General features: G+C 37.8%; 1 protein-coding gene across 13 annotated transcripts in view; it reads right to left on the reverse strand.

Moving 5' to 3' along the window:
- Nucleotides 1-8,511: 8,511 nt before the first annotated feature.
- myo18ab (myosin XVIIIA b) overlaps nt 8,512-13,765 on the reverse strand; it is a 106,042-nt gene continuing 100,788 nt past the window's right edge. For 10 of the 13 annotated variants that reach the window (XM_059514386.1, XM_059514384.1, XM_059514383.1 and 7 more), the window contains 2 exons: nt 11,511-12,983; nt 10,159-10,299 (listed from right to left, as the gene is read on the reverse strand). In XM_059514386.1, coding sequence (XP_059370369.1) covers nt 11,519-12,983 — 1,465 coding nt within the window. In that variant the 3' untranslated portion in view covers nt 10,159-10,299; nt 11,511-11,518. Of the gene's footprint in view, nt 10,300-11,506; nt 12,984-13,765 lie in introns of all 13 variants that reach the window. The other 3 variants (XM_059514389.1, XM_059514388.1, XM_059514377.1) reach the window with 2 other exon arrangements.

Here is a 13,765-nt window from a genome sequence, read left to right on the forward strand (position 1 = left end):
TGCAAAGATGTGCTTTCAGGCCGCCTCTTGTTACCAGGCTAAGAAGTTGACTTCCACCACCTTATTGCACAATAATAGCATGTGAAATTATAAAAATACCATAGGCTTCATGCAGACATGGACACTGTATATGTGCTAATTATGTTTCTAGGTAACAGCCTGTTTTATATTGATTTCTATATAAAACAGTCTGGATGAGTCTAATTACTTAAATTGTCAGTACCCTCCGATGCTGGTCACCAGAGTAAAGGCCGCCATGTTTCAGCATCTGCTACACTGACAAGGGAGCCATTAGCTTTCCGCAATGAGTTTCTAACAGTATCGTCTGATATTGTCTGATTGTAAACGCATTCATCTGTGGCCTGCGACATTAACATTAAAGTGCACACTTGTCGGTTTTTATGATTTTATGCATTACTCCTCCTCAACGGCTCGGAGAGAGCGGTCTGGCGGCAAACAGAGCGTATTGTTAAAAAGACATCAGCCGTCGAGCCATTTGTCTTGGTGAAGTCAGCATCATTTGTTGACTTGCAGCCTGGACCCATTTTCCCCTGTAAACATGTTAATCACTAATCAGGCTGCCTTTTACTCTAGACGTCCACTGGGACCATCAGGGGAATGAGGAAATTATACAATGTGACAGCGGGTTACCGAAGGCCCATTCATCCTTCTGACTAGAAGTTAGCACGCATTGATAGTATTAGTGTATCGATGGCCATATTAAAATGCCATCAAACATCCAGGAGCTAATGTTTACCACCTCTGAGGTGAGCTAACCTGATGCCATGAGAGTGACAGGAGCTATTGTGAAGGCATTGAGGTTTAATAAATACAGCTCCAGGCTTCTTTTCTGGCTCATATGCGTGGAAAGGTCATTTCTGTGGCTCAAGTCGAAAGGAGAGCTTTTTTTCCAAGAAAAGTCAAAATAGCTCTCTGGCACAAGTGATAAAGGAGCTTTATAATGATCGGGAGAGAGAGAATTAGACAAATGTGCTCTCTGAAACCATGCAGGTGCTGGATGCCTAAAGGAAGATGTGTCTGTGCACAAAAGAATCCACAGAATCTGTGGACACTTGCTCATCTCTGTCCTTTGATAACAGATAATTCAGTAAAATTTTCCACTTGTGGTTTTGTCTTCGTAGAGAGTTGCAGCTGGATTTAACCGCACTTAACACTGGCCTCACTGTTTGTTAAAGTGACCATGAAGTGTTCTTCTTTATAAAAAAAAAGTGTTATGACGATGCTAATAGGGTGACTCAACGAAACCATTTACTTTTTTAAAAAGCACATGATGCATATGACAACAATATAGAAAAATCTTTAACAAGGAACAGGTCAATCAAAAACTTGCTCACCAAGGCTTATTTGATTAAAAAACTAATATTGTGAAATAAATATTGTGTACAATTTATATATACACATACTTTTCTAAACATTTTCTTAAAAAACATTCTACTATTAACATAAAAAAAGACTCGCCATAAGACTGTATTAAATTTGCAATGATCAGTTAAAGTCTGTAACATTCTTTTCACAGCATCACAAAATTATTTTCAGTAAACAGAAATAGAAATTTGTCAATGCATGCAACAGAGGGTTAAAACAGAATTCTGATGCAAGTGTTTTTTTTTTTTCATCAGCAGTAGATTTCACAGCAGAGAGGAGGATGATGATGAAGGCAACCGTAACTCAAAGCTTGAGGAAATAAATACAGACTGCTGGGCTGGAGCTGTTTTTGAAAGCATTTTTTTTCTAAGTTTGTCTTTCTTTTTCTCAAATATTGCCCTCTCCCAGGAAATGCCAAAATATTGGCCTTCTGGAAGGTGTCAGTGTATTGAGTTGACGTGCACAAGGACGAAGAAAAGTGCACACAGACTGACAACACAGCGAGAAAGGCATGTGTTGCTATGGTGATGAGTGATGTTTACAGCCTCTAAAGATCTGGTCAGACTGGGCAGGGGATAGTTTGATTTAAGAACAGAGCAGCCTTCCTCAACATGACACAACATCCTCTCATCTAAACACAATCAAAAACTGTATCAAATATGATTTAGAACTGACATATTCTCTCTTTTGCTTGATTTTGATTAATTTAGGCTCTTACTAGAGGAGTATCTTCAACATTTTAAAATTTTAAGTAAATAGGCACAATTAAACAGGTTAATTAATTTAAATCAATTTGTTTTTTTTTACTTATTTTGCACTGAAACGAGAATAACACTCCTATTCTTTCATAAAAGTTTACATATTTTAGATGTTACCATGTTTGCTCCTTTTTCACAGACAGAAATGCTAATTGCTCTCAAACAAGTGTGAAACTATTTTACTATTTTAAGATACATGTGAGAACTGAATGCCCTTAAATCAAGTACTGTGGTGTGTTTTTTTTTCTTACTTTTTAATCATATTCATGTCCAAAAAGTAAACTTCAAATAAGATTTTATTTCCACGTTCATTATTTGCAATGTATTCTGCTATTTTATTTATATTTGCAGTTGGTCAAAGTCTCTTTAAGACAATTCATGTCACTGGGAGGCCATCTTTGAAACGCTTCTCGGGAATCCAAGTTAAGATCCTTTCTCTTTGAATGGGGAAACATCAAATTCTCCAGTCCTCCATTACTGTTCACTAAGTTTAGGATTAAATTTAATATCTGAAATCACCAAAGAAATCTGACAACAACTTTTTCATATATGTTGGTTCTTTTGCTCAAATAGCCATATACAGTAAAAAGCTCACTTCTCAGGCTAGATCTGCCAGTGCGCATGCGCTTCTAACGGCAGCTGCAGTGATGCGCTTTACCGATTAGCGATTGGCTCGTTCATTCAGAAGGCGGGGCTTCCTGCGATTGAGCGTTGCATTTTTCCCCATTTAAAATTATACGAGTGACATATCTTGGGTATTCGACCAAGCATGAGGAAAAAAAGTAGTAGAGTATACTGAATGAGAAAAGTACATGGCATTCCTTAAGCCATGTTTGATTAGATTATCTTTTAATAAAATTTTTGTTGTTTTATTAATTTCTAATGATATAACCGTTAGTTCTGATACTCAAATCAACTGAGCAACATTTGATCCAGCAGCACTGGGAAGTTGCTTTTTTTGTTCATAAAAATAACTATTTGAAAAAAAAAACACTTAAATAAAGTACTATAAAGTTAACAGAGTAGCCTGCTGAATTACTGACACATTTCTTATGCAAGTCTACTGTCTTCTCCTCACTTCCAACCACATCTGCACTTTTTTTCTATCCGTTTTATATCTGCTTCTCTGTGCTGTCGGTGCAATTCACTGTAGATGCCACCTTGTCTTACATCCTTGTGTTTTTTATTTGCCATCTGAAATACCGAACAAATGATGTTTACAGCGCAAACACCCGATTCATTTGAAATCTGTGACCCTGCACCTGCTGTGGAACCTGAAATCGAGTCTCCTGAGCTCAAAGCCATGATGTTTTTTTGCCCCTCTGTGATTTTTTATATCCACACATGAGCATGTAATCAAAAGGAGATCAGGCCTTCCTGACCCCTGCCAGTCAAACCCCAAGGTTTATCTAATGCTGCACACCCTGCCTCAGGAGATGCACATTAATTAGTGGCTGTCTACCAAAAACACTCGCTCCTTTAGACACCAACGGCAAACAAAATGCTCCATCCCTGGGGTAATCATCCTGCAGCACATCGGACACCCGCATAAACCCCAGAGGAGCTCTTTGCTGGAAGACATTGTGAGGGTCAAGAGGGCCAGGATTCATTCCAGCAGGAGGATCAGAGAACATAGCAGCACAGACTATGATGACAGCACCAGTAAAGATCAATATCCCTGGGTTATGACAGTGCACAGCAGTGAAGTGCCAGCATATGAGTCCCTTGGGTTTTTTTTTTTTTTTTGGACAGAGTTTGCCTTTGGGGGATTTAGCTATGAATATTAAAAAACTGTGAATTACACTGCGGGGAAAAAAGTGAAAATAAAAACCTGTTATTTGGTCAACTTCGTATGAGAAGGAAAATATTGATTTAATAAATCATAATTTTATTACTATTATTATTATTATTACACATTAGATATATGACAATGCATGCAATTTACTACACACACACACACACACACACACACAAACACACACACACACACACACACAGACACATTCTTTTTTAATGGAAGGGCACATTTTATTTCACTTCTTTTGGACTGAAGCAATGCAACACCTGCTAACTGCAATGCTAGAGCTTGGAATAGCCAGGACAATTTTTATATAACTCTGACTTGATTCATCTGAAAGAAGAAGGTCATATACACCTAGGATGCCTCTGGGGTTAGTAAAGCACAACTAATTTTCATTTTTGGATGAAATAACCCTTTAAGGTTTTTGAGGAAAACATCTAGCTAAAGAGTTAGTCTTGTTTGATTTAATTCTTTTTGATGTAAATTTTAAGAATCAGAACAGTAAGTTTTTATTTATTCAGTGAAGGCATCTTTTACTCAACCTGTTCATTCAAAACTTTGGTTCATTCAGGAATGCAACAAGTCTTTGAGTGAGTCAATGAATCATTTACACAACTGATTCGTTCAAAACACACATTCTTTCATTAATGCAACTAGACTTTATGAGTGGTTTGTTCATATCACTGATTTATTAAGGAACAAAATTAATGTGTTGCTTGCAGACCAGCTGTAGTTGATTATATTTATTTGGACTATTTGAAAAATTTTCATTGGCAAAGCAAAAAAAAAAAGGGAAAAAAAGAAAAAAACCCAGGTAATTTTACTCCACTGCTTTACTATTGATTTTAATTTTCTAAAAACATTGCACTCATGTTAAAAGAACTTAAACTCTAGACCTTGCATTTTCTTATTCAACTGCTCTGCATATTGCGATTTTAAACAAAACCTTAACTTGTACTGTTAAAAGGTACATTACTTCATGCTAACTTGTTTACCCAACAACACCACACACTCTGGTTTCCATTTACTTCCATCATGATATGGACTACCTGCTGCTTTCCAATGACAGTGGCTGGTGACCGCAAGTGCGTGTCTGTCTTGGGGACACTGTCACCAGGGACCTGGGAGAGAGGTTACAGGACGTGCCAGCTGCATTTGGTAAGTTAATGAGCCTGGTGCCATCGCTGCGAGGAGGGCATCAAACGGCATTACAATCTCTACTCATCACATGTAGCTTTACACACCCTGTGTCTGTACTGTACCTCCACCCCTCTCACCACACAGCAGGGGAATAATGGCCACCCATGAATATTACATCACTCCTATTACAATCCAGACAGTGTCAGACAATTGTATCCAGCGAAAAGAAGAGGCCCCTGAGGAAACAAACACATCCCTACAAGCTGTAACCTATTCACAATATACGAAGATTAAAAAAAGTTTCCAACTTCCAATTCTAAAGTCTGATTGGACGATCCAAGCAATTGCATAAAAGCCAAAACAGTATTGGTTGGGTAGTAACTGATCACATGTAAGTAATCTGTTTACATAATCAGATTCCAAAAATGACATTTCTTTTTAAAATACTCATAATCAGGCAGAGTTATAATTTTTCAATAATCAACTACTGATGAACACATTCATTTTCATTTGAATTATCACGCAGTAGGTTATTTTACAATATATTACTTTGGAAAGCATTTGTCAGACACATTAAAGTGCACAAAATCACCAACTTTTTTTGTCGTCACCTAATATATTTTTATATGAAGCACCCCTGAAATTAAAAAAAATATATTTTAATAAGCAAGTATCACATTTGCATGGTTATGGTTCTCATGCAGATAAACTAATAAAATATGTTTTTTTTTTCTTTTTCAGAAAGTGTTTTATTTTTATTCATAAAAAATATTAATTATTAGCTTTTCACTAAACTAATAAACTCTCTGCAGTTCCATCACAAACAGTTTGGGTTAACTTGACCTAATATTTGTTATTGTTGTTGATAACAGCAAAATCTAAAAGTAGTCTGATTATATACCCTAAAATGTTTAAAAATGTAATGGATTACATTACTACAAATTTTGCCATGTAATTTGGAATCAGTAACAGATTACAACTTGTAAGTAATCTACCCAGCTCTGTTGGTTGGTCAGTAAAATATTTAAGGTGGGGCTTAGAGAAGACTCAGAAAACAGGCAAGACAATTTTGTGGAATAGATGATTGATAAGCTTCTTATGTTGTTGCTGCCTTATTATGAAAGAAAAAATAACACTCAGTTTCACTCTGTGTCTTAAAGACACCTCGCCTGAGAAAAAAACCCCCTTGTGGCTCATTTTATTCCGGAGACTTTTGTTTCTGTACACATGGCAAGACTAATGAGCAGGACATGGTAAAGACAGATCATGACCATAAATAATGTAGTCAATGGCAAACGTGTTTCACACCTCCAAAAGTTTGATGACAGGAAAATATGTGTTAAATATTAGTCTTAAAATTTGACCTAGAAACAACAAATGTGCATCACACTCCCTAAATGATCCCTCACACACCCTCATCCTGAGCTGCAGTCACACACACATGCTTGCATGCCATAATTGGAACACAGACATAAAGCAGTGCCCCAGGACTGCTGGAGGGAGTGTAGCTCTTTGAGTTAGTGTTCACATTCATGACGTCCGTGACTTATGAGTGGGATGAGACTGACAGCTGCAGTTTGTTACACTGCTACAAAAGGACAAAAACTGGGGTGTAATTGCTAGTGTTGCCACCACAGCCATTGTAAAAACAGTTTTAAAGATGCTTAAGTTGTTCTTAATTATATGGTTGCCACAGCTTTTATACAATACGTGTCCATGACTTTCATTTCCTTGTAATTATACATATCTGCAGTAAATATATTATATCCTTATGGTTGCATTTAGATTTCATATGTGCACATCAACCATTGTGAATAATCTTAACAAGGATTTAGCTTTTTGGGTTTAATAAATAAAAGAATGATATATACACATTATATAATAAAATAAAACGGATATAAATTCTAAATTTTTTTAATAATAATACCAGTTTTATGTTTATGAATGTTATCATTTTAGAATTTATATTTTCTTTCATAAATAATAATTTAATTGAATAATTTTGTTATATTAGTATACAATTATTTTTTTATTTATATTATTTAAATGGTAAATAAATAACACCGCAAAACAACAACAATACTATTAATATTAATAATAATAAAAATAGTTAAAGCCTAGGAATTATTTAGCAAAATTTCAACAATACGAAAGAAAAAATAAGGAAATAAATTGAATATAGGTTTTGAAAAGACAGGTGTCTTACAGACACTGGTTTGATGAAGCATTGTCATCTGCTCAGCAGGGGTTTGTGTAACACAATGCAAGGACGCTCCTGTGAAAAGACCGCAGCACCTTTAAATTCAGACTGACACAGTGTTTCTAAAGCATACTTCAAGTTATGCAATGCCATATTATTGTATTGATTTGTGCTGCTGTCATAACAGTCCATTATTTAAAAATGTAAGCTTACAACCTGCATTTATAAATGGCTATAAAGGCCAGAATCTTTAAAAAAAAAAAAAAAAAAAAAAACAGCATGACATTTGTATTGTAGGTGTCTCTGTTCAAGCACATCTGCATATGATCCACAAGGCATTGAAAAGCACATTCAAATGTGTGTTTAAGATAGCAGTTATATATTGAATAGGTAGTTGAAATATAGATCATAATTGTTAGCTTTCAGACAAGAGAATTGTGGCCTATGATGGCCATTTATTTGAATGCGTTTTAAGATAAAATGCAGGTTTATTTCACAGAGGACTGCTGTTGGCTCAAACTCATCTCACCTACTTCTCTGCTTTGACTGCACTGATGGAGCCAATGGAAAGCTCAAGCCGCTCTGCGCCCAGTAAGATGCCTTTCCTATTGTTAGCTCATACAGATTACTGCAAGCCGTCCTATTGTGCAATGAAGCAAACAGCCAATGGAAAATAAAAAGCTGAATGAATATGAACCATAGGCAAGGCTTTTCTACTCTAATTTGGCTGCATATTTTGGATTTTAATACAAAAATTTAAGGCTCCATTCAGATGTTTCACCTGATCTCTGAGAAGAACACACTGTTAATGTGATGCAGAATTTATCTTCCTACTAACATGAGAAATCAAAATATAAAGGCTTTGGATGAATAATAATAATAATAAAAAATAAGCTGTTGTTGTTTTTTGTTTTGTTTTGTTTTTAATAGAGAAGAGACCTTTATATGCCCAACCTATAGCAAATAATGAAAAAAATTAAATAAATCTAAATAATGAAAGGTTTAATGAATTAATTAAGAATAAACCCCTTAAGATGAACCATGTCATTATTGCTTATTATTTATTTATTGAAATCATACCACTGAAAGAAAATCTCTTTGATGCCACTAATGGTGCAGAAATAATGTGAGAAATGTTGAACATACAGAATGTTTTTTTCCTTTTGTGTCTGCTAATAAAATAAAATTAAAATTAAAATTATGAAATAAGCATGTTGAAACAAGTCTAAAACAATCACCATCATTTATTTACAATATATTAAACTGTAATGCAACATTATTACTTATCAAGTGGTCATTTATTCAATAAAGAAAATAAACATGAGCTATTTTGAAAGCTAGAATGAATCATACAGATATTTATATATTTTTATATTAATGTGTACAGCCAGCAAACGTTATGCATCTTGTTGCCATAATTAGCCAGAAACATCATAAAATGCTAATTTTTCATATTAAAACAAATACTGAGTGCATAGAAAAGAGGATAAAGTGGTTGACCTTTGCAGAGGGTCTATAAAACCATGTAAAATACCCACACGGTCTCCCTTTAAAAATCAAAGAGAAGCAATGACATCCTTTCATTGCCATTTCATATGCTGTTGCTTTATATTTTGCCAGCTTCGCTCAATCCATCAACGCTAGATCATAAATACTACAATGAAAGCAAACAACAAAACAACAGAAGGCAACAATGGGGTGCTTGTCCGAAGAGGTTCAATTGAGTCTCAAAGTCATTAGGTAAGGCCAAAAATACTGAAGAATCCAATGTGAATACATGCCGCAGGGAAGCTGGGATTTCACAGTATCGGTTCTGTCAAACGTCTCCATCTCGTGCTTCTGGTCGCATCATATCAGCACAAAAAGCAACTTTGAAGCGGTTTATCCAGTATTGGTATAGTTGGGTGATAAATTACCACAATGCCCCATATAGCCAAGAATATGGGCATTCCCTTGGGAAAGCCAGACATCTATGATAACCAAAACAAAAAAGCCTGAGAACAACAACAAAAACCAAAACAAAAAAGTATGGGGAAAAAAAAAACACTGAACCATACAAGGTCTACTATGAGCGAGCACTTAGTCAATTCAGTCAAAACAGAACAAGCAAGGCATATTATGAAGCAAAAAAAGGTTTGAGAGTCCAGACCTGAACATCCTGAAACGCTGCCCTGTTCTCGTATCATTGACCTGATCGCTTTTTTTTCCGTCTCCACATAAAACATCAAAACAAAGTGAAGACAGAGAGGAGAAATGTACTTCCTCTCTTACTCGAGCAAAAAACATGAATCCTTCACCATATGAAAGCGAAAATGTAGAGGAAGGTGGTCTTAAATCAATCCCACCTCGACTCTAGTCAAGAACAAAAAACTAATATGCTCACATACCTAAAACAATGCTTCTTTTTTTTTTTTGGTAATACAATATTTTCTTTGCAAATTCACGTTTACACGATGCCATGGATCTTTGGCTCAGGCCTGACCATGCAAGAGGCTGTAGCATGTTGCCTCGAGCAATATCCATTACTGAATCCTGACCGGAGTAAGAATGCAAGCACAGCGTTTGGTAAAGTCACTGCTTATTTAGAAAGGAAGTGGAAGAACGTCAGAATTAAAAGTACACAAAGAGGAAAGAGTCAACAGTGCTGTGATTCATGATGCTGTACAAACCCTTTAAAGCTCTAAATGTGAAAAAATACTAATAATCTAAGTCGAAAGAAATGAGGGATATATCTTTGCCAGAGTGCGTTCCATCATGCTCCTCTCTTGCTGAAATCCTGGATTCGGGTTCAAGGAAAACACTGATATTGAGTCCTCCTTTTATGAACATGAGTGCATGTGAATGTGTGTGTGGGGGGCGGTTATGCGGTGGTCTCGCCATCGCTGTCGTTCAGGTAGCTGCTGCGTTTATAGCGAGAGCGGTAGGTGCTTCGGCCCGTGCTCCCTTCCTCTTTTTCTTCTTCCTCTTCCTCGTCAGATCTGTCAAGGCAGAAGCGTCTGCGACTGGAGGGTGGGCTGGAGGGGGAGATAGAGAAGCTTTGATTAGGATCAGCATGTGGAAAGAGAGACCAAAGAGGATACTCTCTGAAGGAATGTTGGGTTATCAAAATTCTGAATGTGGGGTAAAAATATTTAACAGGCCCTATAATTCAGTATCATCTTTGGTGATACATTAGAGGTGCAGCCACACAAATCACATGCAAATCACACTGCGTGTAGTGCTCTGAAACATCACCTTATCGGATATTTGTTAGTGAAGTCATACAAGCAAACAGCAAAAAATAATGGTACACAGTAAGTTAATTATTTTGTGTATTATGGCTGATATAGTATAAATGAGTAGTTAATGACAGAATTTCATGTTTAGGTGTACTACCCCTTTAAACATCCAGTATAATAAATAATATCTACTGATAACTGATATAGCAGCAATATATTACTAGTATTGATTTAGGTGCCATCGCACAGTCAAGCCAGTACACAGTGTAGAATACAAATAAAATTATGTATTATTAAAAAATCCCTTGCTTTAAAAATCTACGGTCCATTTTAAAGAAATTGCAATATTCTTGATGTCTACTCAAAATCTTATCAGTGAATTAACATATAAATTAACTGTGTCCTCTAATTATACAAAAGCGAACAGACCCATGTAGAGAAAGCATGAATACCTCACCCTCTTCCAAAAGTCAATGATAACTTTTCGTGTCACTGAGTCTTATCTTCGCTTTGTCATAATAATACAAACTTCAGGTTAATTGCTGGCAAGCAGTCCTAATCGATTTTCTGTTTAATTATGTCCAAGACCAAAGAAAGAATTACAAACTAACTTTAGTTACCCTGATAGTTTAAGATACTACGTCATAAAGACATTTCAATGAATTATATAGAGCAGTGGTTCTCAACAAGGAGGCTTCAGAAAACCTCTGTGGGGCCCCAATACATCTTAAATCATCTGAATTTCGTTATTTATGAATTTCTACATATCAGCTTAGATAGGACGGCCTTCAAGTCAAAAAGGCTGAGAACTACTGATATAGAACTACAAAAAAAAAAAAATCACTCAAAAATGTGTGCGAGTAACAAAGTGAATCAACACAGTGTAAAGAAAAACTGAAAGTAGAGTGTAAAGTTATGGTACGATATCAGACGGTACTGAGGTACTTGAGTATTAGTTTAACACCATGCTGGTTGCATTCCTTCACTCCACACCAGGTATCACCTACTGCCATCTTTAATCACTGTCAGGCCTGTACAGGTACTTCATCATAAGATTGTCTACTTTCTTCTTCCTCTTCTTCTCCTCTTTCTTAGACACAGGGGGAGCTCCTTCAGAGGGTTCTTCGGCCTCCAGCTCTCCCTCGGAGCCTGAGGCCTGCCTGCCAGGGGCTTTCTTGATACTGCTGGAGCTTCTGTAAGAAATAGTGGATGCTCCTGAACTAGAGTCCGACTCTGTGTTAGACTCAGACTCCGAGGATGAGGAGGAAGACGAAGACTCTTTCTTGGACTTCTTCTTGGACTTCTTACTCTTCTTCTTGGAGCTCTTCTTCTTGCGGTCATCGTCAGAGCTGTCTGATTCTGAACTGTGACTTCTCTTCTTCTTCTTCTTTTTGCTCTTGCCCTTCTTGCTTCGGCTGCTGCGGGTGCTAAGGCTACTGCTGGAACGCATGAAGTCCACGGCTGAAGCAGATCGGCGCAAGCTGGAAGAGCGGCCACTGTCTCTGCCGATCCTGGAGCTGCTGACGCTCTTCCGGTCATCCTCATCTTCAGCTTGCTTATCTTTCTCCACTTCAGACTCTTCCAAGCTGGTGCGCTTGAACTTGATGGGTTTGAAGCTTAACACTTCATTAATTGCAGCCTCCAGGTCAGGGTCCAGGTAGTTGCGGTGACTGACCGGCTTGACGTCAGAGACATCAGGTGGGCTGGAGTCTGTTTTCCGGGCTTGCGGAGGCATGGAAAAGCTTCGGCCGGAGGTGGAGTGAGGGCTGTAAGCACTGGAGCGAGCCTCACTAAATGCTATGCTTCGGGCATCATCGTCCATGTCAAATTCACTCAGGCGACAGCTGCGAGACAGCGACATGCGGGAGTCGGCACGGCTCACGCTTCCTGGGCTGCGCCGACTCAGGCTGGGGCTGACAGGTGAACCGTATTCACTCTGGCGATCATCAAGACGAGGCATGCTCCGATGCCGGCTTACTGAACTCATGCAACTCACGCTGGAAATAGCATCATCATCTAGGTCCATCGCAGTATGGCAGATGGAACCCCGGCTCTGGGCTACAGAGGACACAATGGACTCCTTATCAAACTCAGACCAGCGGCTGTCCATGCCCTTCCTTGCCCGACTGGCCGCTTCCGAGTAGGCCTGAGAGATGACAGAACCACGATTGTCAAGATCATCTCCTGCCTTCCTCCAGGAGTTGACAGAATAGGAGTCATCCTCGGCTTCCTGCTTTGCTTTGTTCTTGCGGAAGGAGAAGTCCTGGGAATCAGATTGTTCTTTAAGGGTGTTGAGGAGCGAACCTTCGTCTCCCTTACCTCCTATGGAGTCCTTCATGTTGGAGCGTTTCCTGTAGCTGAGGGAACTCATGACAGACACAGGCCTGCTGGGTTCTAACTCTTTACCTTTGCCACTGTCTTTCCATTCTTTACCCTCTTCCCAACCTTTTCCCTCCTTTCCGTCAACATATAAAGCAGATCTAGATGAAGGAGGGGCAGACGGGGTGTGCACAGGGCAGAAAGACATACAGATGGAGGGAGGAGAGGATAGAGATGGAAATATGAGAATGAGAAATTACATGAATAAAAACTTAAAAGATGACTGACAGTACAGGTTTATCCAAGCAGACAGGGTAGAATATAGATGAAAGTTTGATGTGAAATCAGGGAATACAAGGCACTTAAGGAAGACTCTTAAGCATCTGTGATTCAAAATCAATAGTTAATCCATAAGCTCAGGTATCTACATATAAATGTGGACAAAAAGATCCTTTTAGGTGGACATGTTTCAAGTAACTGCATAAAAAGGGATACTGACAAAGACTATAATTCCCTTTACAGGATGATTTATGCTAGAAAATGTTAATAAAAAATTACAGACTGTAATCTGTAGCCAATTTCCCATAAGACTGCACCTTACAGATATGACTGAAATGATCGAAATGACTGAAATTACGCATCAAAAGTCCTCAAGGTTTTAAAAAGGTGCAAAAATTTCAAGAGACAAACTTAAATCTTCTGATAAAAAGAAAAAACAGGAAAAATCGAAAGTGTCTGCCAGTGGGAAGACCCATTCATCTTCAGCAGAAAGGCACAGGTAGGCTTGCCAACTGGCCAATGGGCATATCCATTAATCTGCCTGTGAAGCCGTTCCCTTTTACATTAGCTTCTGTTATCAAACTGCTGACAACAGGGAGAATAAGCTAGACAATACCAACAGAAAAATCCCTTAGCGTTAGCTAATTAGCTTTTCCAGACCCCT

This window comes from Carassius carassius, chromosome 28 (genome assembly GCF_963082965.1).
Source record: "Carassius carassius chromosome 28, fCarCar2.1, whole genome shotgun sequence".
In the NCBI taxonomy this organism is placed as follows: domain Eukaryota; kingdom Metazoa; phylum Chordata; class Actinopteri; order Cypriniformes; family Cyprinidae; genus Carassius; species Carassius carassius.